This window comes from Mustela lutreola, chromosome 18 (assembly GCF_030435805.1).
Source record: "Mustela lutreola isolate mMusLut2 chromosome 18, mMusLut2.pri, whole genome shotgun sequence".
In the NCBI taxonomy this organism is placed as follows: Eukaryota; Metazoa; Chordata; class Mammalia; order Carnivora; family Mustelidae; genus Mustela; species Mustela lutreola.
In genome coordinates this window covers 1,579,181-1,603,622 of record NC_081307.1, presented here as the reverse complement: position 1 = coordinate 1,603,622, position 24,442 = coordinate 1,579,181, and the positions used below count along the sequence as shown (strand labels likewise).

The 24,442-nt window shown below is 42.8% G+C and overlaps 1 protein-coding gene across 5 annotated transcripts in view; it reads right to left on the bottom strand.

Moving 5' to 3' along the window:
- Positions 1-24,442, bottom strand: part of LOC131820358 (conserved oligomeric Golgi complex subunit 2-like) — a 263,130-nt gene that overhangs the window by 1,438 nt on the left and 237,250 nt on the right. Inside the window, exons 2-5 of one of the 5 annotated variants that reach the window (XM_059155920.1) lie at positions 21,477-21,638; positions 20,265-20,327; positions 17,961-18,041; positions 15,511-16,115 (exon numbers count right to left, since the gene is read on the bottom strand). In XM_059155920.1, coding sequence (XP_059011903.1) covers positions 16,083-16,115; positions 17,961-18,041; positions 20,265-20,327; positions 21,477-21,638 — 339 coding nt within the window. In that variant the 3' untranslated portion in view covers positions 15,511-16,082. Of the gene's footprint in view, positions 1-8,665; positions 10,078-10,671; positions 10,800-15,510; positions 16,116-17,960; positions 18,042-20,264; positions 20,328-21,476; positions 21,639-24,442 lie in introns of those variants that run through there. The other 4 variants (XM_059155919.1, XR_009349602.1, XR_009349600.1 and 1 more) reach the window with 4 other exon arrangements.

Below are 24,442 nucleotides of genomic sequence, written 5' to 3'. Positions count from 1 at the left end.
GGCACGGTTTTTTGGCAAAATTAATCATTTCCTACACATCCTTTGAAGCAAGAGTATTTCTGCACTTTGCCTTCCTTTAGAACCTTTCTCTAGAGAGGATCCTAAAAAGTTCAGAAAAGACGCAGAAGAAACCTGCTGGTTAGCTCGTTTTTCACAGTAGAGCAGAATTCATTTTGAAGTAGGTTAATCTTAGAAATCCAGGCGAAGACACTTCGCTTGAAAATCATCTCAAATGATCAGTTTTGTTAGTATGAGTAATAGTAACTATAAGATCAACAGAACAACTTTTTGTTCTACTGTGGGCCTACTGTGTGCTGGGTACCTCGGAGCACCTGAGTCGAACCATCTCATGATCCTTTCAACAGCCCACTGAGGGTCACACTGTCTTCTCCTCCACGTTATGGATGAGCCTTAAGTCTGGGCCAGAAATGACACAACTTTCCCAAAGCCATATTGCTACTGAGGGGCCAGCTGGGCTCTACGCCCACTCTAGTGCCAGAGCCTGTGATTGCAAACGTGGACTGCACTAGCTGTTCAGAACAAAGGACTGTTCATGGAGGTGACACAGCTAACCCGTGAGACCCACCACCCTTTTCCCTAAGGTCATCCCGGTACAGCCTGCAGTGATGGCCCGAGTTAAGCATTTGAACTTGGTGCTGCAGAGGGCGTGTTTTAGGGACAAGATTGGTGTTAAGGGGGTCTAATGAAGTCCAGAGGGAATGGAAGGAAACAGGACTTGGGGAAATATCTGGGTCCCTGGAGCAGTGATCTCCTTTTATTACTGTGCACCTCTCTTTCACAAAAATAAATAAATACATAAATACATATATACATACATACAAAAAATATTTGTGGACATACCACCAATTTAAGCAAATTTTTGATAAATTATAAACTCTACTACTCTACTAAATTATTATGCACATTATAAATGACATGCAAAAGCTAAACAGTTAAATGGATGACATGAAATATGAATAAAACTTATAATATTTTCTTCCAGCCCCTTACTGGACTATTTCTCAAACTCCCTTTGGAGAAGACTTTTTAAAGATTTGTTTATTTATTTATTGAGAGAGAGAGAGAGACAACACGTGTGTGCACATGTGAGTAGGGGGGTGGGGCAAAGGGAAAAGGAGAGAAGCAGACTCCCCATTGAGCACAGAGGCCTCACTAAGGGCTCAATCCCATGACCCTGAGATCATGACTTGAGCCAAAATCTTGAGTCAGACATTTAATCAACTGAGACACCCAGGTGCCCTGGAGAAGACTTTTTAAGAAAGAGATAGGACACTGGATTTATAGCAATAATTCCTAGAATTAATCTTTAAAAGTGGGAAGATAGAAATGGTTTTTTTAAATTTTTTAAAAGATTATCTTTATTTATTCATAAGAGATGGGAGGCAGAGGCAGAAGCAGGCTTCCCGCAGAGCAGGAAGTCCAGAGTGGGACTTGATCCCAGGACCTGGGATCGTGACCCTAGCTGGAGATAGACGCTGGAGATACTGATAAACCAAACTTTAGGGAAAAATACTGAACTTTACTGGGAAGATGAAGCAGAACAACAGCCTATGGCAGCAACATGAGTTTTAGATAGCTGTTGGTCACCCAGAAGGCTTAAGGTGGAGAGAAAAACAAAAGGCTGTAGTGACCCAAAATTGTCCGAGTTGTGTAATTTGACCAAGGAACTTCCGGGTGACATAAAGATTTGTTTATTTATTACACAGACAGCGCCATGTGGGGACAGAGCAAGGGGGAATGAGAATTCCATACAAACGTGTGAGTGGCTCTTCTCCCATCTCCAGGGGGGAAGGAAGAGATTGGGTTTACTCCAGTAAGCATGGTGATGAGTTGGTGAGGTAGGTTGACTAGATGTCTGGACACCTGAAAAAGCCAGCTAAGGGGGCTTCCTGGCCATCTTGTCAGTGTCTTATTGAAAACTTGTCATGTGCAAGACTTTCTTTTAACAGGTTGCCCGGTGAATTGATGTACAAATCAGACTACCGGCCGCCATGTGTCATTGCTCAGGTGATCCATGACACAATGCCCTGCAACTAAGGGGATGCACTTAGCATTACAGACATCGTTCTGTCTTTGTTATTTTGAAATTTAGAAAATATATTATTAATTTGTTCACTCCAAAGAGGCAATTTATTGCTTACTATGACAGTCTTTTGGTAGAGGACACAAAACTGCTTTCTTTGTTTTGAAAATCAATGTGTTACACCAATTTTCTGAAAGATGGAAATGAAGTGCCTCCTTCCAGCTGGGTCAGGACATAACTGTACCCTATGTATTGGTTTTTCAATAGAGTCCATTTACATAATGTACATGTCTCTCAATACAGAAGACATTTGCTCACATTTATGTGTAGAACATTCCCGAACCTGGCCCAGGTTGCGGATGAAACTGTCACTCTGACTGGCAAGGCATAACGAACAAGAGTTTTCCTGTAAACAATATGTGGTCATGGAAGGAATCAGCACTGCAATTCGTGGCTGATTCCAAAGGCTCTAAGAGGTGGTAGATGCACAGGCAAAGTGGTGACTTTTGCAGAGGAAGCAGGCTGGGGAGAGATGACAAAACAGAAATTTGAGAGGGCCCTAAAATCTCCCCCTGTGGGATTATTGGCCATTGAGCTTGAGAAAGGCTATGGTGAAAACTTGAAACGAGCATCAGATCAAACCCTTGGCCACTGGAGGTTGAAACTGACATGAGCAGCACTATCTCTATTCTTGACCCAAGGCCACAGGATGACAAGCTTTGCTTTTTCAATGTGGTCTCATGTCTCTATACTGCCCTATAAAGAAATTAATACAAATAAATGCTGAGAGTGTAAAGTGTAAGCAGAGCTCCCCTTGGCCATTTCCTAAGTTTTGTCTACTCCGAAGCGAGTATCACTTTGGTGAGTGCATTGCAGGAAATGGCCTTAATGATCAATGGCAGACCTCCACTCCAGAGTGACATAAAAAGCAATCTTCACCTCCTTCCTGATTTGTCTGTAATGAAACTTGCTTTCCTCAGGTCCCAGCATTCGAGGCAGATAAATATGTTCCCTTTCGTTGGCTCTTACTCATACTTCAGCAAGATTTCCCATGTGCTTTCCTTGGCTGGCTGGGAAACTGGACCACAATTTATGGGATCTTAGGGGACAGGCGCGTAGAACTCCAGTGGGATCCCGGAACAGAACCTAATTGGAGATTAGAGACCATTGCGGTGCGAAGCTTTTCTTTGAGATCGAAAGAGGTGCATGTTATGCAAATATTAGCAAGTGTAAGTTCACACTGTCTATTGAAAATTTATAGACTCATTATTGTCAAGAAGGATGGAAGATAAGTAGATTTTGGGAAAGATGCAGGTAAATTCAGGGAGGTGGCAAATTACCCCAGGGAAAGTAGAATGGCTAAAGACTATGGCCCAAACTTTTAAAAAAGATTTTATTCACTTATTTGACACACAGAGAGCCAGAAAGCACAAGTGGGGGGAATGGCAGAGGGAGAAGGAGAAGCAGGCTCCCCGCTGAGCAGGGAGGCAAAGGTGTGGGACTCGATCCCAGGACCCTGGGATCATGACCTGAGCTGAAGGCAGACACTTAACCGACTAAGCCACCCAGGCACCCCCTGGCTCCAACTTCCAAAGATGGTGTATGAGATACCTTTGGTGGGAAGGAATGAAGATCAGCAACTGTCCTTGATTCTGCTTCTCAGGAAGGCATTGTGATGTGGTGCCCAGGACTTTGGAGACAGACACACGCTTGGTGCCCTCTGGCTCTGCTGCTAAAGCAACACCTTCTAGAGTGCAGCTGCAGGCACCGGGTGGCGTCACACAGGGTCAGACCCGGGAGGCACTTCAGCCATGTACCCATTCCACCATCCTGCTGGGTTTGGAAGAGTGCTATCAAAGTCCCTGCTGCCGAAGGACCATCCAGAGTGACATGTCCCATGGGGCACGCTGGCATTCCTTTACCCCTTCAGGTTATTGGCAGCAAGGCTGGAAGTTTTTTAAATTTCCTGGGAAAATGATAGCAAACGGCTCCAAAAAGGAGTTTCAAAACGCAGACTTTATACTATGTTTTGAGTACATTTCATTCATTTGGCAGGTACTGACAGGGTGCTTAAGTGCCAGGTGCTGCTGCATTAGAAACGGACTTGAGAAGTTAACAGGAGGGGGCTCCAGCCCTCAACCAGCACAAAGTCAATCAATGGATGCATGTGACAGATAGAGCACTGTGACGGGGAGTACTAGGTGCTCTCATAAGAAGGGTGTGCTAGGAGTTAAGGGAACACTCGGGGGGAGCCAGCACCAACACTCGGGGAGAGCTGTGGGAAATATAATGGATGCAGATGGCTCCAGGGGAAACCAGAGAACTGCTCAGATCCCTGCTTCTTAACAGCTCCAAGTGCCCGCCGCTTCAGAGTGGGGTGCCTGAGTTCCGACCTCCAGCCCCTGCGCTGTTTCACCTGTACCTTTAGGAGTACAATGACATAGGATGTCACCAACGGAGGATCTACCCCTGCATCCTGGTACTGGGAAAGCACGCGAGGGCTGCGGAGCTGAAAGCAAGAGTTGGTAGTTCCAGTAATGTGTGCAGGGTTTTAAAAAACTATATACGGGAAAATATCCGGTCTTATTTGCATGTGTATGTATCATGCACAATTTTTAACTGCAATCCTCCTTTTACCTTCTTCCCTGTTGTTAAGACTCTCCTCTCCTCACCGCTGCCTTTGTCCCTATAATACCTGTTGACAGCCTGGTGCTCATCCATGAGCTCATTCGCCTCTATCCACACACGCATGGGGCTCTATCACTGTTTGACAAATATGGGCTCATTTTATCTACCTCTTGATCTAGTGCTTCCCGGTTAATAATCCCTCCTGCATAACGTCCTTCTGTTTTTATCTTCATTTTTATAAAGAATGGCTGCTCACCTTTTATCAGGTGATTTTTTTTTTTATCAAATGCATTTATTGCTATGGTCTTAAGAGTTTTTTCACAGTTAATTTAGTGATGAGGTAAATCTTATTGATTTTCTGGTCTTGAGCTCCCTTTATTTTCCTGGAATGAATCCAAGTTGGTCTCAGGATATAGTCCTTTGATAGATGCCTGACTTCTGTTATTTGCTAACATTAGTTCAGTTTCTGTTAACTAATCTGTCCTAAGCCAGATTTGTTAATAGCTTCCCCGTTCCTCCCTCTCAGGTTTGGGTATTAAAATTGTGCTCAGCTTCATCAAGTGAATTGGCTTATTATTGTTTAATTGCCTGTTGCCATTTAACAGTAGAATGACAGTTATCCAGCTGCAAACCTGTCTGATCTTGGAACTCATCTTCTGAATTTTCCATTCTTGAATCATTTGGATGATTTTGTTTGCCTAGGAAATCATCGTTTCTTCTAGGTTATCAAATTGATTAGTATAAAGTGCCTTGCAGTTTAGTGATTCTTTTATATTATGCATTTGCTTTTATATCTCTGTTCCCAACCCTTATCTGTTTTGCAACTCTCTCCCTCTCTCTGTCCCCTCCTCCCTGAAACCCCCCTTTCCCCATCCCCCTTCCCTCTCTCCCCACCTCCTCCCGCACCCCATCTTCCCCCTCTCTTATCCTTCATAGGGCATGTGAAGTTTTTTTTTATTATTATTTCATTAGTCTTTCATAGAAACAATTTTGAGTTTATTTGCCCCTCATATTTTTTATTAGTTTAAAAATTTATCTTTATTATAACTACTTCCTTTCTTTTGATTGAGCTGCCCTTTTCTGATGGGTTTAAATGAGTAGTTTCTTTTATTCAAAAAAATGTTTGAAATTGAAGACATTTGACACTAAAGTCTCCTTAGAGTATAACTTCTGGTGTCTTCTGTAAGTTTTGGTATGAAATAGTCTCCTTTCCATTGCTTTCAAGATTTTCTTCAGTCGTCTTATGATTTCTTCTTTGACTGAAGACTGTATTTCTTAACTTGTATGTAGTTTCAATTTTTTGTTACCAGGTTATCTAATTCTGATTCTACTGGATTGTGATCAAAGAACTGTTCTTTAAATCTTTAATTTGGAAGGCTTGTAAAGGTTTCCTTTGTTGCCTAGTATGCAATTAATCTTTACAAATATGGCTTTCCTTAGGTGTAAGAAAGAAATGTTTTCCGAGGGAAATAAGGATGTCTATTTTCTTTTTTTTTTAAAGATTTTATTTATTTATTTGACAGACAGAGATCACAAGTAGGCAGAGAGGCAGGCAGAGAGTGAGCGAGAGGAGGAAGCAGGCTCCCCGCGGAGCAGAGAGCCCAATGTGGGGCTCGATCCTAGGACCCTGGGATCATGACCTGAGCCGAAGGCAGAGGCTTTAACCCACGGAGCCACCCAGGCGCCCCAGGATGTCTATTTTCTGTGTGTCCTTGTTTTTCCCTCCTTCTAGTAGATACTCCCATTTGAAAAGCTAAAATTTTACCTTGTTATTGCATTTTTAGAGTCTTTAGGTATTATGATGTTAGATGTATACCTGCTTATACCTTTTACATCTTCTTTCCAAACTCTGCCTTTAAAAATGTCCCTCTTCATCTTAGTACCTATAACTTTAGACCCAACTTGTCTGCGATGAATTTTGCCATTCTGGCTTTCTCTTTTGCATGGTATCTCCTCACTTGATACATTCTCAATCCCTTTTGCATTTTATTTTTTTTTATTAATTTTTTATTTTTTATAAACATATATTTTTATCCCCAGGGGTACAGGTCTGTGAATCACCAGGTTTACACACTTCACAGCACTCACCCAAGCACATACCCTCCCCAATGTCCATAATCCCACCCCCTTCTCCCAACCTTTTGCATTTTAAGTATGTTTCTTGAACAGCATGGATCTGTAACCCCCTGATAGGCGCTTTAATAGAAAACGTCAGTCTGTACACATTTAAATTAATGATAAACAGTCATGATTTTATTCCTTCCATCTTATTTTGTTTGTTTTTATTTTCCCCATTTTTGATGTTTTTAATCAAGTTTTCTTTTTCTACTTCATAAATATAGAAGTTCTTTGCATTTTTTGATGACAGCTTAACTGAGATATAATTCACAGGCCATACCACTCACCATCTAATGTGGACAATTTAATGGCTTTCACTATAGTTAACTATAATATACTGAACTACCTACACATTTTCATCATCCTCAAAAGAAAACTTTAGCCATCACCACCAGTCTTAGGCAACCGCTAATCTACTTTCGGTCTCTGTAGATTTAGCTATTCTGGAAATTCCATTTAAATCAAATTATGCAATATGTGGTCTTCTGTGACTGACTTCTCTCAATCAGCAGAATGTTTTCAAGGCTCCTCTGTGTCGTGGCACATATCAAAATTCTATTCCTTTTCAAGGCTGAATAATATTCCACTGGCTGGATGGATCACATTTTATTTATCTGTTCATCAGTTGATGAACATCTGGGTTGTTCTCACCTTTTTGCTATTACGAATAAACCCTAAACCTTCATGCACAAGTTTTGGTGTGGGCATAGTTTTTTTCTTGGCTCTATACACAGGAGTGATATTGGTGTGTCATATGGCAACTCTGTGTTCTGCATTTTGAGGAGCTACTAAACCATTTCTAATGTGGCTGCGCCATTTTCCAAGCCCACCAGCAATTTACAGGTTCCAGCTCTTCACATATTTATTTCAAATAAATAAAATCTTTAAAAAAAAGGCCTTCATATTTTATTAAAAATTTTAGGTGTCCGAATTCAAAAGGTTAACAATATAGAATAATAATAATCATAATAATAATAATATATCATCTAATAATAATACAATAATAATTTCTCCTGCATAGTCACTGCTGCACACTAGTAAAATGAGATGTTTCTTTTCTTTTCTTTTTTAAAGATTTTATTTATTTTATTTATTTGACAGACAGAGATCACAAGTAGGCAGAGAGGCAGGCAGAGAGAAAAGGAGGGAAGTCGGCTCCCCGCTGAGCAAAGAGCCCGACGTGGGGCTCGCTCCCAGCCAAAGGCAGAAGCTTAACCCACCCAGGCGCCCCGAGATGTTTATTTTCATTTGGGATTATGGAGGGGCAAGGTGTTTTTGGCTCTCCTGCTGAAGGAGGGACTCAGTCCGTATTGTCTCCACCTTTTTCCCTAATAGTAGCTCTGGAAGATGAAGACGTCCCTCCATCTCCCAGACATGAGGGTTTGACCAGGACATGGGATGGTATAAGCTCATTGACATACTCTCATGAACTAAGCCCTGGTTTATTGGTCACAGTCGTTCTCCAAGTATTTTCAGGAATAAACTTCAGGTGTTGCCCTTACTCTAATTTTTCTTTCTGAGACTTCTGACTGCAATCCCTACTTCCTGCAGTCACTCGAGGAGAAACGAGGCATTTGGCAGCGCAACAGTGTGTTTTTCTTTCAAGATGACAGAATCACTCTTGATTTCTGTACGCATCTCAGATTTTCATATACGAACATGGATTTTGGTGTCTACCCTGAGGAGATGATACGTATGGTGTGAGGTACACTTGTATTCTCATGACACGTCACCTGGGTTACCCAGAACTTTCTGGGCCCGGCAGAAAGGCAGAAACCCGGGTGAATTCCTCATTGTTCCAGCAGGCTGTCAGCCCTCAAAGGCCTTCTGGATGTGTTTGTGCATCGCAGTGTCTGCTGTGCAAGATAAAGAAAGAGCACAGTAGTTCAGGGGGAAAATATTTAGGAACACATTTTCCAGGAGGAACCAGGATTCAGTTTGGGTGACTCTTGACCATTTTTCATCTTCTGACGACTGAAAGTGGTAGTTAATCTACAGTCATGGTTTTAACATGCATTTCGAATGTAATGTTAGTTTCCATCAACATAAAACTATAAGAACTGTCTTCCTAAAGGGCATTCGTGTAAGGCCTGTTATTTTCCAGCTTGATTAATGAAAACAAAATTTTTCTGTAATGCTTTCTTCCTACTCTGTATTAGTTTTCAGGACTGGATTGAAAGTGATTTATTGTGGATAGGGTTATACCTGCTCGCGGAATTTTTTTCTGTTCCTGGGTTTTTAAATGTGGCAGAGTTGACTTTCTGATTTTAATTCATCTTCACTAGATGAAGAATTCACAAATAGGACCTTCTCTTGAAATAACCATAGCCTGGGGGCGCTTGGGTGGCTCAGGTCATGATCTCAGGGTCCTGGGATCGAGTCCCACATCGGGCTCCCTGCTCAGTGGGGAGCCTGCTTCACTCTTTGCCTCCCCCTCTGCTTATGCTTTCTCTAATAAGTAAATAAATAAATAACCTAAAAAAAAAAAAAGAAGTTGTATTTGACTGGAGCTTCATGTGGAGTGACAGATCAACAGAAAGACAAAGGGATATGAGACAGGAAGCAATGAAGGAAAACACAGAGGCGCACAGTATAGACAGATGTTCCTCGGCTTATGACGGCCTCGGCTTCTAATAAACCCATTGTTCAGCTGGAAATCTCTTTAGTTGAAAATGCATGGAAAACACCTAAGCGACTGAACATCAGAGCTTAGCCCCACCAAACTTAAATGTCTTGAGAACACTTACAGTATTGCACAGTTGGGCAAAATCCTCTAACACAAAGCCTATTTCACAATAAAGTGTCTGGTATCTCATGTAACTTACTGAACACTGCACTGAAAGCCAGAACAGGACGGTTCAATTGTGTTGGTTGCTGACCCTCGTGATCACGTGGTTTGCCTGGGGGCTGTGCTCGCTGCCCCTGCCCAGCATTACAAAAGAGGACCCTACTGTAGATCGCCAGCCTGGGAAAAGATCCAAACTAAATGCATATCACTTCTGCACTATTATAAAAGGTCAAAAAACCATAAACTGAACCAAGGTGAAGTCAGGGATCTTCTGTACCAGGTGTGTTAGGGAAGGTCAAGCGCTCCTGTCTGGCCAGGAACCATAGTGGTATGGGGGAAAGTACCACAGTAGAAAGTTCTACAGAGGAGAACCACTAGGACTCAAGCAACAATGGTCACAGGTTGCGCCAGGAAGACTGGATGCTCTTCTGTGGGTGATGAGAAGCCACGAGTGACTCAGGAAGGCTGCAGAGCTCTGGGCAGGTGGGACAGCTGAGGGCTGCAATGAAGAGGGACAGGTGGAGCTGGGAGACCAGGTGGGGAGAGCCCGCTACCCTCGAACAAACGGCGACAAAGGTCTGGACTGGGATGACGGAGATGGTGGAAGGTAATGGGATATTCATGAAACAGAACTGGAAAGCCATGGAAATGAAATAAGAGAGGGAGGGAAAACCGAACATGACTTTAATTGCCATCAGTATAAAACGTGTTGAATTAAAATGAATTGGTGGGGCGCCTGGGTGGCTCAGTGGATTAAAATGAATTGGTATTTCTAGACCGATGATGACATCACAATAATGGAAGGAAACCAATTTTGATTTTGAACCTGGTTAAGGAGAAAGTATAGACAAGAGAAAAGCAGAGGCTCTGGAGTCACACAAATGTCACCGTTGAGATTCGTCCCCACTCTTCATTCCCTTCCCTGTAAACCCAGGCAAGCGACACCTGCCACACAGCACTGGTAACAAATAGGGAAGAGCACACGTTCCCACGTTCCCGGGTCAGACAGGACAGCCAGGGATCAGCGGCACATGAGGAGGTGACAGGTGGTCACTAAACTGAGCTCAGGTGCATACACAGCAGTTTACGTCACCTTGAGATGGCTCCTCCTGTGACCTCTCGAAGAAGGCGGCAGTGGTGAGGAACGAACTCCAGGAGCTTATTAGCATACATGATCTTCAGGCCGTCCGGATGAGACTCAACGATCTGCTCTACAATCACCTAGCAGAAGGAAGAGCGTTTTATTTTTATTTATTTATTTGTTTGTTTGTGTTTTTGTTTGTTTTTAAAGCACCTAAAAGAGAAGTATGAACTATACACTACAGAGAAAAGAATCGAGTAAACCTTACAAATGCACTTCGTCCTTCCTCCTCCCCACTCAGTATGCTTTCTAAACAGGAGGTAAGTAACAACGGCATGAAAATCTAGGTCCCGGGATTTGGGAATACTGCTCCAACCCTGGGGGACACAGAGGCTGAGGGACAGAGACTGGCCTGAAGCTAAAACATCACACACACTCATCTGCTTCCCTTCTGAGCTTAAAAGCGAAATACTGTATCTGCAGACAACAGCTCTGTACCATCTTCACCCTGGCCTTATCCTCTACCGTCTCCAGAACAGGGAAAGGGCTGAGATGGAAAGTGATGGAAGAAAACACATCTTATTTTGCTTTAGTATTTTATATTTTTTTGGTGAGGCTGAGTTGCAGGAGGTGAATGACAAGCATACAAACTTAAAATACAAACGTGGCCACAGTTCATTTAATGACACGGAAACGTAAAGTACTTCCCTCATTTAGCATATTAGATTCAGTTCAATGAAAAGGGCATAAATTAAATAACTAAAATATTTTCATTTAGTGACAAAGAATAATGTGATCTTTTTCACCCCCACAGAGAGAGCTATGAACTATAATAGGATACATACAAAGAACTGACAGATCATTTACTTTTAGTAGTCTTAATGAAGCTGAGAAGATTACTGAAATTAATCCTTCAATTTCACTTCTATCACTGGGATACTGTCTCGTTTTAAAACTGGAAGCCTTTCATCCTGAAGTCATGGTGGGTAGCTTTATACTTACCGGACAGAAAGAACACTCGCACTGGCAGGTGACTGGAAGAAAGCCCTCAAACGCTGAGACAGGCTTCATGACTTCTGTCACCCTGAACTAGATGAAACCGACGCTCTCTAAGTTGGAAGCTGCTGATTGCTGGCGGCCTCACATGGTGCAGCCCATACTCCGGCCACTCAGAGGCAGGATACACTGACTCCCTGTATTTAACTGTATCCTTATACGTCAAGAACACTGGGTAACCAAGTTCCGGACTTAAGGTACTACCCCGCTAACTCGCCCTTAAAAGCCCTTTATCTTTGAATATTCCCTCCCTCCCACTTTCCTAGCCTGGCAAACTCCCCATGGTCTTCAAGACTTAGGCCACATCAATTCTGCGAAGACGCCTCCCCTCACAGACTTTCCCTGCGCACAGAGCTGTCTTCCAGCTCCTCCAGTGGGCACGGGTGCCTTGGTGGGGTCACGCTTTTCGGCAACTTCATTAACGTATAACTTATGGAAATGGAAATTGACCTGAAAATGTTCTGATCCGTACCTTCTTCCTAGGCAAGTCCCTCACCCCTACTAAATTAAGATGATCCCTGAGTTATGGCATCACTGAAAGAGACCAGAGCGCATGCCTGATTCCTGCCATGCTGATGGGCACCAAGCGGGACCAACCTTTTCTTACAACCAGAAGAGCAGGAACTAAGAGCATCTTCAAGGAAGAGCCCTGAGCTCTCTCGCACCCAGTCAAGAAAAGAAGCCAGATTAGATGCTCTGTGTTTGTGGAATGAGGTGCATGGGGGCACAAACCTCATCCATGTACAGTTTCACCAGTACTTGACCAACTAACGCCTCTGCATCCCGTGTCTTATCAATTGTAGCGTAAGTTTGGAGGCAGTGCCGTATGGTGTCCACATTGGAAGTCTGAAGCCCTTCTAGCAGCAGGCCTCCCAGGGACTGCTGCAGCTTGGCCGTAATGTGGGCTATACGCTGCAAGAACAGAGAGACCAGGAAAGAAGGTCCAGGCACCACAGTTTCTAAAAGCTCAAATATATGTGTATAATTTATATACATATGTGTTATATATATAAAGCAAGCCTCTAATTCTACCAGAATATATGTAAGATTAAAATCCCAACATTTCCGGGTGCCTGGGTGGCTCAGTGGGTTGGGCCGCTGCCTTCAGCTCAGGTCATGATCTCAGAGTCCTGAGATTGAGTCCCGCGTCGGGCTCTCTGCTCAGCGGAGAGCCTGCTTCCCTCTCTCTCTCTCTGCCTGCCTCTCCATCTACTTGTGATTTCTCTATGTCAAATAAATAAATAAAATCTTTAAAAAAAAATCCCACCATTTCCTAGAGAATAACAATGAATCTCTTCTCCCCATGATTGCTTTCTTTCTTTTTTTTTTTTAAAGGTTTTTATTTATTTATTTGTCGAGAGAGAGCACAAGCACACAAGGAGGCACAGGCAGAAAGAGAAGCAGGCTTCCTGCCAAGCAAGGAGCCCAAGGTGGGACTCGATCCCAGGACCCTGGGATCATGACCTAAGCCAGAGGCAGTGGCTTAACTGACTGAGCCACTGAGGTGTCCCCTCCCTATGATTTCTTTGAAAGTAAGTCGGCTTCATCAAAGTGAAGTTTAGACAATTACTGAACGACAAAAATTTATTTGCCTCTTAAGCTATGGAGTAAATCAGACAAACGTGCATTTAAACCCAGTCAAGGGCTTTGGATAAATGAACTCTGACTACATCATATGATGTGTCAAGTTACATGAAATTCAGAATTAATTTTACTTGCATAGTTTGGAGACTACGCTTGTGTCTTTACACAAAATCTATCTAGTGTGACATAATGGAAGCAGGGTCCCAAGCAGGAGACACTGAAAAAAAAAAAATTCAAAGATAGCTTCAAAATCCTGTAGAGTAGCAATTATCAGGGGCAATGCTAGGTCAAACCAAAATCATCCAGGAAATTCGCAAACAGCAAATTGAAAATCGAAACCAACACTTACTGGTCTTACTTTGCCCAGAAGAGGCATGCCTTTGCTCTGAACAGCATGAAACTGTAACTGGTTAAACTCTGTGGCAATTCTCTCCAAAATCTGTCTAGTCCAGAGAGGGCTAGTAGAGACAATTAGAGAAGTGTAATTCCCAAAGTTAAAACCTGCCACCCCCATCGCCCCCCATACCTTACAGCGCTCAGGCACCTGCACCTGCACGCCATCAATTTTCAGGACAAACTGTCTGTGCAGCAGGCCCCAGTGTAAGGGGTGAGGAGCGGGGAGGTCGTAGAAGCCACCGACGCAGCCTGGCCTGGGCCACAGGGCCCAGGCAAGGGGGTGGAGCTATTTTAGGTCAGTGTGGGTACAACTGCATGTTTCCACCACGTTCCTCGGGCTCTCCCATTCGTGCCCTTCTTCTCCCTTCTTCTCCCATTCTCTAACCCCCTCCTCTCTCTTGCCCTGTCCTACCGTTCATACCCGAAGCCCCCTCTTCTTCTCCGCCTGCCTCATTCTCCCTCCCAAGTACCTCTCCAGTACCAACTACTGCTGTCTCCTCAATCAGCTAAAACTGACCGCCTAGCAGCAACCTGAGAAATCACTCAGAGCAGCGGACTCCAAGTTTAAATTTACCCAACGGCAGAAAGAGCAAGCTCGGTGCTCCGGGAGCTGGTGAGAAATCACTCACAGTGCATCTGCCATCAAGTGGACTGGATACACTTCCCTCTTGGCCCCCACATTAGAAAGCATCAACCCCATTCAAAAGGAAGTCGAACAGTGAAAGAAAGAAAAAAAACACAACAAAGGCCCCAAAGCCCCTGCTGGGCTCTATGAGGCATCCCCCATCTGAGAATGGGCAGTCAGGTAGTGAGGAAACACACTGTAAGGAAACCCAAAATCTCTGGAGACCTGCCACGGTGTGCCCCGTCCCAGAGCATCAGAACAGGTGTGGAGGGAAGGCAAGCCCTCGGCACAACCAAAGTGGAAGCCTAATCCCAACCTCTACTGACTGATCCCATGCGCATTTCCTATTTATCCTTTTCTCGGCATTTCTGGGCCTGGCAGAGCATGATGGATTTACCGTGCATTGACACTGCTCTGGCTTTCCTGACTCTAGAGCTCAGAGCTGCTCTTCTGGAGAAAAAAGTCCTCCAAGGTAATTCTGAGCAAGAAAGCGCACAATGTCTGTTTATCAAGGACAGTGTTGCACAGGGACAGGATTGTAGACACAGAGCTCTCTGAGGTGTTTCTATCCGAGGAGCACAGCAGCAACAGCAAAGATGGGAAGAACACTGGAGGGCCAGCTCCCCAGGGGCCGAACGTGGACATGGCTGGAGGGGCTGCAGGTGCTGCCAAGGGCCGCAGCGAAGCAGAGCCGCTGGAGACACACGGGCTGCAGAAGGGCCGCGTGCAGACTGTCTGCTAAGTGTGGACGAACGGGGCAGAAGCACGAGTGCAACGGGCTAGAGACACAAGCACAGTGGAGGCTGACCACTTAGTTGAATGCCTTGATGTGAAAGGGGGCAGAGACCCAGGACCAGAGAATCGCTTCCTTTGGGATGTGTCCATTCTTAATCTCCATCATGAGACATGTGGAGCATATGGTCTCTCAAGTTCCTTCCAAATCTAAAACCTTAATTCCTAAAATTTAGAAACCTAACTCCGCCTGCAAGGGGAGGGACTGTTAGCGTCACACAACAGAGCACTCAGGGCACCAGGTGACCTTGACGCAGGCATCCCAACTGGTATGTGTAGGACCAGCCCCAGCTACTCCCACTGCACCACTGTGAGTCTCACGGTGCTGACAGGACCTAACTACTCATTTTCTGAGTCACTCATCTATCCTGGCTAATTGAAAATTCACACCAGGAAGGGAACAAGACAATCACAGTATAACAAAGAGAGCCATCATCTTTTTCCTATTTCATAAGTTTTTTCTTTCCTGTTTGTAAATTTCAACTGGATATGTCCTATACTGTTTCATAATAATATAATGCTGGTGCAAAATACATCAATGGTAATACTCTGGGCATGTCTAGGAAAAAAAATGAGATGGACAAAAACCAAGATGAATGGTAAGTATGCCTTAAAGATCAACAGGACTTTGCTAGTCCTCAGGGAAGGTGATTCCAAATATACTTTTCCACTGCAAGCATAATGACGTGTTGGAACTGTGGTCTATAAACAAAGGGTTTATAGGAACGTGTTATAGATTTCACCATTTCATGCTCTCCACTCTCCTGGAGCTACATTCTAGCCACAAACCTGGATTTTCTTCTTGTTCAGAAATGAATTCTAACTAAGCCGTCCCCGCCTAATTAGATTGGATGTGAAGTATTAATTTATGTGCTACTTAGTTAAAAAAAAATGCTTACCTGCTTACTTCTAGTGCAGAGGTTTCTTTAAAACTTTGTGAATTTAAGATTTTTTCAATCTTTTCAACTGATCAAATAACTTGTATAAGCCTCAACACACACATCTATAAAAATAAAAATTAAGCAAACAAAAAACGTCACCATCTTTACTCTTAATCATGTTTATTTCCCATGCTAAATGCAGGAAAATATAAGACCAAAAGTTAACTTCAAATATATAGGGCATGCTATATTTTGAATATTTCTATGAAACACAGAATTCTCAAGAATGCCAATCTTAGTTCTAGAATAAGCATACTTCCATATTCTATTGCAAGTTTATAGAGGAAAAAAAAACAAACCCTAGACTTTGCTTTCTCATATTCTATACTCTTATTTCTTCTTTTCCCCATCCTTAATCTTTCTATGGGCATTTCTTTCCTATTTTTTTTATTTTTTTATGTTTTTTTTTAAAGATTTTATTTATTTATTTGACAGACAGAAATCACAAGTAGGCAGAGAAGCAGGCAGAGAGAGAGAAGGGGAAACAGTCTCCTGCTGAGCAGAGAGCCCCATGTGGGGCTCGATCCCAGGATCCTGAGACCATGACCCGAGCTGAAGGCAGAGACTTAATCCACTGAGCCACCCAGGCGCCCCCTTTCCTATTTTTTTAAAAAGATTTGTTTATTTGAGAGAGAGAGAGAGAGAGACTGCATGTGCGCATGCAGGGGAGGGGCAGAGGGAGAGAGAGAATCTTGAGCAGACATCCTGCTGAGCACAGAGCTCAATGCGGGGCTCAATCTCATGATCCTGAGATCATGACCTGAGCCATAATCAAGAGTCGGACATTTAAACAACTGAGCCACCAGGCGCCCCTCCATTTGTTTTCTTATGGCCCTTTATTCATGTTTTAACTTTGGCTTCCGATCGTACTGGCCCTCTCAGTTTACATGTGCATATACCTATATGCCCAAGCACCAAATCATTAAAGACCTTTTACACTACAAATATTATCAAAGAGGTTGAGGGACATTATGAAAACTCTCATCCTTAAAGAACAAAAAAATACAAAGTCATCCATTCAATAAATAGGAGCTCGACATTCATTCCGACGGGGGGTGGGGGGGGGACACGAGAAAATAAAGCAAGAAATACACCCTACTCTCACAAAGCTTACTGTTTTGTCTGGAAGCGCACGACAAGCATTCTTTGGACAAAAGCTGTGAGGAGATCCAGAGGCGAATTAAACAGAAGGTCCCTCAAACAGGCTTCTCCCCACTGAGATTTTAACAAATATGCTAATAATAGACATAGGAAACATTGTACAGAGCAGCAGGTGAGAGTCAGAAGCCCAGACTCCCAATGCCCGCTGTGCCCCTACATCGTTATGATCATGAATGACATCGGGGACACTTGGAACTGGAGATAGCACTAAGGGGCACACTCCCGGGGTGAGTCCTCAGATGTACAGAGCCATTGCCTGTCTCACACACCTGAAACTAAGCCAACACCGCATGCTAACTACTGGGAATCGAAAAAATTAAAGTGAACACGAGAACATAAAGAACACAGGATCAGAAAATAACAACAAACCTACGGCAGAATCCTGAGTTTGCTTTGGAAAGCCCACTTCTCCCCTAGTCTCTAAGATAGGCCTATTTTCTTTACAGGGCCGCTGACAATTTATACAGTCGTTAACTGTCAAGCGCTGCACCGACAACAGTTATCACGGTTTCTTGTTCTGGAAAAAGTGGGTGATCTTGAGATCGTGTGGGTACTTCTGAAATTCTGTCTTCTTATTTCAGGTAGATAACGTGACATAATGCATAAAATGCACATGCGTGAGAGCTTTGAAAAAAAGCTAAATTTAAAAAATAAAGAAAAACAGCTGAATAGTGCTGACAAGTTCACGGAGACAAGAGGAGAGGGCTTCAACTGGCATACAGCATAAGACATCTACTGGAGGGTACCTTTTTCTTCCTTATGTTCTCTTGTTTACACATTCGTTCATCTACTGCCCGAATTCCTTCACTGACTGATGACCTGAGACTCTTTAAAAGAATAATAAATAAAACGTATTACAGACATTGTTTTGTCACATTATCAAGTTCCTACATCTCATTCAATTCCATAGAACTTAATACCTGTGCACCAGTACTATGCAGATATTGACAAAAAAAAAAAAAAAAAAAAACAAAAAAAACCAACATGATATACCAGACACAGTTACTGTTGAGGGGACTCATGATCTGGGGGCATAATGACACGAAGGCAGGGTCACATGGCCAGAAGAAGAATGACATATACAGTGAAAGTTATGGGGATGAGGGGGCTTAGAATGGAGAACAGATAATATGAAGCAAAGTACAGGAGAGTCTGGAAATGCGACGGGGCTCAAATCGGACTCTGAAAGCCATGTGTACACAGCTGCCGAGGTGGGGAGGGGATGGGGAGCAGATGTAAGTGCACACACTCAGGGGCAGGGTCAGACAGGCACACAGCCATGTGCACTGCAGGCTTCCTTCTGGAGAGAAGCAGAAATAGGAATGGAGGGCCAACTTCACTGAGATGAGGTCTTTAGATTCTGCATATTTTGGAGAACGAAAGAATGTCAAAGCACTGATGCATGATGATGAAATGTGGGTATGGAAATACCAGGAATCAAGAATGAAGAACAGAAGACCAGAAAAAGGCAGAGCACAGAGGTAGAGAAACATGTCCAGAAGCTAATGAATAAAGAGATAATTAGGAATTAGGGCCAAAACAAAGGTTAACAGAAACAACTAGAATGAAGTAGGCATATCACAAAAATTCCACAGGAAGGTGAATTAATTCACTCCATCAACATTATGAAACACCTCCTGGACGTCAGTATTGTGGCAGCCCACAGGGATGCAATGAAGACAGATATAGTCGTATCCCTCAGTGGTCTGAGAATCTCACAGAACAGCTTCAGAGTTGGGACCAGAAAGGCAGGTCAGGCTTGTGGCTGAGCAGGACCAAAGTGGCCATAAAAACAGGCCATGGAAAAGGGAGGGGATACGGTGATGGCAGGGGGTGAGGCGGGACGGGAGCCTGTGTGAGTAGAGCAAATCTGCCTCCAGGGAGGGGGTTCGAGAGAAGAGTGGGAGGCCAAAGGAAGACTAGGCTTGGGAAACAACACCACTATGAGGCCCTGGGAGGAAGAGGCACACCAAGGAGGCAGTGGGAGAGCCCCACAGCGGCTGGTGTGGAATCCAACAGCGGACCATGAAAATCCCTTCCATTCCAAGGAAAAGTACCTTTAACAAGATTTTGTAAAATTCAAATGAGACATAAACCATGGAAAGTATTGGCTACCTCAAGGCACAACTCAAGATTTTTACCTGTTTCACAAACTCTTTCCTGCCTGCCCCTCCCCTAGGCTTCTCAGCACTGATATTTTCATTACTCCGCATTTTTCTTGGTTCTAACCATGTACTGTGTCTTCCCTTAAATTATGTTCTCCTTATATTCTCTCTAGGATGCAGGCACTGTCTTAGGGGAGGGACGCACGAGGCCACTCAAGCTAGAGGAGACACACAAGGAAGGATGGTGTCGTTTATGACAAGTTTACGACAGGGCATCAGAACGGACAGAGGCTGTAAGTCAGGGCACCAGACACAGACGGGGGGGGGGGGGAGACAGGGCAGCACAGTTTTCTGTTAGAAGTGATGCCACAACTGCCCCTCCACTGTTCACCCAGGTGGAGTTCCTATTCCCAATGGCTTAGAGGTGGGGAGTCCATTCCCACAACAGAGATTTTTCTGAGAGAACATGCAAATGTAACATTTATTAAGTATTACATTTTATTTATATTATCCTTCAGTTCCATTAGGGATTACACAGTTTTTGTAGATCAGCCCAGGAACCTAACCACACGTAGATTACGTGGGGTGGGGGGGGGGATATTTAGAAGATTACAAACTGTTAAAATACAAGTCATTCATAAGTTAGAAACCACTTACATATGACCAAAGTGGCATTAATAAGTTGAATTTGGAAATATGCTTCCTCTCCCATGACATTTTAAGGTTGTCTACTCTGAGAATATGTCTTCTTCAAATCGAACATGTTTTTAGCATATGCAAAAACAAAATCATTTACAACTCTTCTGAAGGTGAATATTATAATCATGAACCGTTAAAATACAACCACCAGTACCACCAAACTAACAGATGAAAAGAATTCTTAGAGAAAAGCCGACGAGGACAACAGGCGTCACAGCAGACTGTTTTCATTAATTGGGGACTTACCAGAACTTCTCGTAACTGTCCCAAAGGCACAGAAAGTTGATTGAGGGCTTTGTCCATGCCAACCTAAAGGCAAAACCAGGTTGGCACAAACACATCACGATAAGGAGTAATAGTGACGTATCTATTTAATGATCAAAGCAGTACCAGATTTAAGTTATTTTTTTGGCACAACCGTATTTTGCTACCTAACTAGCTAAACAACAGAAGTGTTATTTGGCCATTAATGTTGTTCATAGAACATGAAAAAAATCTGTTGAAATACATGAAACTATAAAAATAAGGGAAGTCATGAGAAACGAAAGTTTCCTTAAGAACAATTTGCCTTTAGATGACATTTTAAATGAATGTGAAAAATTTTCACAGAAGGTAAACAGTTCTCTGTCTGTAATTGATGATACTCAGCCAGCTGATGTGAAAGTCTGACGGGCTACGTCTCTCTTAAACATTATTATAAGCCTTGAGAAAAACAGAAATTAAACAGAAGTAAAATTTTCTAGGTTTTTAATCCTATTGGGATATTTATCTTAGTGGTATATTTCCCAAAAGCAAATGTGCATCATTAATTTTAATGCTTCTTGAAATTCCCACGGAGCTGCAACTTTCTGTGCTTCTCTGGACAAACAGATTTAAAACAAAATGAAGCATCAACAAGGAGACTTTTCTGCCAAGTAACAAAATTCAACATTTCTAAACGGCTTTTACAAACAATTGATAAGCTCACTGCAAATCATTCTTATATTTTTATAAAACCAAACTTTTTAAATATCAATATTGGCCAATATTCCCTCAACCTAGCTCTGGCTAACAGATATACCTGGGAGTAAATTAAACAATGTAAGAGTGGTGGACATTTGCTCCTACAAATTAGTCTAAATCAAGGAAGACTTCAGGGTAATCACTTAGCAACTAATAAAACAACCCCTTGGGTATTATTATCCTTTACTTTTCACTGTTGACTAATGAATTTGAAAGATAATCAAACTAGAGCAACCTTAAATGAATAAAAACTAAAACAAACAAAAAAATGTATTCCAAATGTTTAGTTCTTTTATTAATGAAATTGGTAATTTCTTCAAGTTTCTGGTGAGGTTGGTGGGGTAATCAACTGAAAGGTTTCTAAAAACTCTGCCCTTTTAATAAATATGAAGGAGAGAGAAAGTGTGTGTGTGTGTGTGTGTGTGTGTGTGTAGGACTTGTGAATTTCAGGTTTACCAAGTTTGTGGAAAGGTTGACAAAATCTGCATAATCCTTGTTGATGAGCTCGACCATGGGTATTTTAAGAAGTTTATAGTAGAGTTCCAGATCTCCTCTTAGTTCCTCCAGCTGGACACGCTTCCTACAGTCAGACACAAAGTGATCGACGTCGAAATCTTCCTGAAAATCAAACCAGAAAGAAAAAAATGATTGCACTAATACCACATTTTACATAGAAAAATAAGATCAGAGAAAGAATAAGAGGCCGTATTACTGCAGGGGAACACACACAGGACATCAGGGGGTCTGCTCACTTCCTAAGATTATGGGAAAGGGGGCCCCTCACCAAGACCATTCTCTCCTGTTGCCTAACTCTACAGGCATTTTATTTCTTTTAATTATACATTTCAAAGAGGCTCTTCTCAAAATAGAAACAGCTTTTTCTTCTTAATTTTAAAAGTAACAAATGTTCACTGTCAAACTTTCAACCAACCAAGAAATACTTATGTAAGAGAGAAAAAAAAAATCACCCACTCTCTAATGCTCTGCAGTTAAGCACTGTTAATGTTTATTTTTCTTCGCTATTTAACACAGCGATTCACATCCTTCCAGACTTTGTTTTGGTCTTTCTCTTTACTTTTTTTTTTTTAAAAGATTTTATTTATTTGAGGGAGAGAGATGGAGAGAACAAGTGGGAGGAGGGGCAGAGGGAGAAGCCGGCTCTCTGCTGAGCTGGGAGCCTGATGCCAGGGTTCATTCCAAGACCCTGAAATCAAGACCTCAACCGAAGGCAGATGCTTAACTGACTGAGCCACCCAGGTGCCATAGTCTTTCTCTTTAAAATATAAATTACTTTTGGGGTGCCTGGCTGGTTCAGTGGGTTAAGGCCTCTGTCATTAGCTCAGGTCATGTTCCCAGGGTTATGGGTTCAAGCCCCACATTGGGCTTTCTGCTCAGCAGGGAGCCTGCTTCCCTGTCACTCTCTCTGCCTGCCTCTCTGCCTACTTGTGATCTCTGTCTAATAAATAAATAATTTTTTAAAAAATAAAATATCAATTACTTTTTAAAGAAACTGACATATAATGGACACATGTTAGTTTCAGGCGTACAACATAAAAATTCCATAGTTTAATCTGTTGTGAAATGATCACCCTAAAACTAGTTAACATCCATCACCAAACATACACATTTTTTTCTTGTACTAAGAACTCTTAAGCTTTAGCAACTTTAAATATGTAATAATATACGGAGCCTGGGTAGCTCAGTGAGTTAAGGCCTCTGCCTTCGGCTCAGGTCATGATTCCAGGGTCCTGGGATCGAGCCCCACATCAGGCTCTCTCCTCAGCAGGGAGCCTGTTTCCTCCTCTCTCTCTGCCTGCCTCTCTTCCTACTTGTGATCTCTGTCAAATAAATAAATAAAAATATTTAAAAAAATATATATATATATATAATATACTACGCAGCCATCAAAAGAAATGAAATCTTGCCATGTGCAATGACGTGGATGGAACTAGAGGGTATGCTGAATGAAATAATCAGAGAAAGACAATTATCATACAATCTCCCTAATATGAGGAATTTGAGAGGCAAAGTGGGGGGTGTGGGGGTAGGGAAAGAAAAATGAAACAAGATTGGATTCGGAGGGGGGCACCTGGGTGGCTCAGTGGGTTAAAGCCTCTGCTTTCGGCTCAGGTCATGATCACAGGGTCCTGGAATCGAGCCCCACATCGGGCTCTCTGCTCAATGGGGATCCTGCTTCCTCCTCTCTCTCTGCCTACTTGTGATTTCTGTCTGTCCAATAAATAAATAAAATCTTTTTTTTTTTTTTTTTTTTTTTTTAAAGATTTTATTTATTTATTTGACAGAGAGAGATCACAAGTAGGCAGAGAGGCAGGCAGAGAGAGAGAGGAGGAAGCAGGCTCACTGCTGAGCAGAGAGCCCGATGCGGGACTCGATCCCAGGACCCTGAGATCATGACCTGAGCCGAAGGCAGCGGCTTAACCCACTGAGCCACCCAGGCGCCCCAAATAAATAAAATCTTAAAAAAAAAAAAAAGATTGGATTGGGAGGGAGACAAACCATAAGAGACTCTTAATCTCACAAAACAAACTGAGGGTTGCTGGGGGGAGGGGTGTAGGGAGAGGGTGGTGGGGTTGTGGACATTGGGGAAGGTATGTACTACAGTGAGTGCTGGGAAGTGTGTAAGCCTAACAATTCACAGACCTGTAACCCTGGGGCTAATAATACATATTTCTAATAGAAAATAATAAAATTAATATACAATAATACACAGTATTATTTACTACAGTCACTATGATGTACATTACATCCCCAAGGCTTATCTTATTAACTGGAAGTTTATACCACTGGACCCTTCATCAATTTCCTCCACATCCTCGCCTCTGGCAACCACCAATCTGTTCTCTATGACTTGATTTTGTTTTGTTTTTTAGATTCCACATGTGAGGGAGATCATACAGTATTTCTCTTTCTCTGTCTGACTTATTTCACTCAGCACAATATTCTCAAGGTCCATCCATGTTGTTGCAAATGGCAAGACTTCCTTCTTTTTATGGTTGAGTAATATTCCATTGTATACACACACATTTTCTTTATCCATTCACCCCGTTGGTGGACACTTTAGTTATTTTCAAGTCTTGGTTGTTGTAAATACTGTGATACTCACTACCGTGAGTGTGAGGCTTGCTGGCCGCTAGAGCCAAGTGATCTAGAGGTATACCCTGGGTAGCAACTGCAAACCTCGGGGCATCATACGAGCATTCAAGCTCCTTTCCAGGAGATACCAGAAAGCAGAAGCGAGGTAGAGGGACAGCCCAAAGATGGTACCCATCAGCTCCATCTTTGGAGAATACCTTACTAGGCTCCCAGATCCACGTTAAATTAGATGCCTGCCCTTCAGGGCTTTAAGATAAGCAAATGAGCCTCTTTCACAGAAATCTGAACCCATTTCAGTCTGCTGCTTC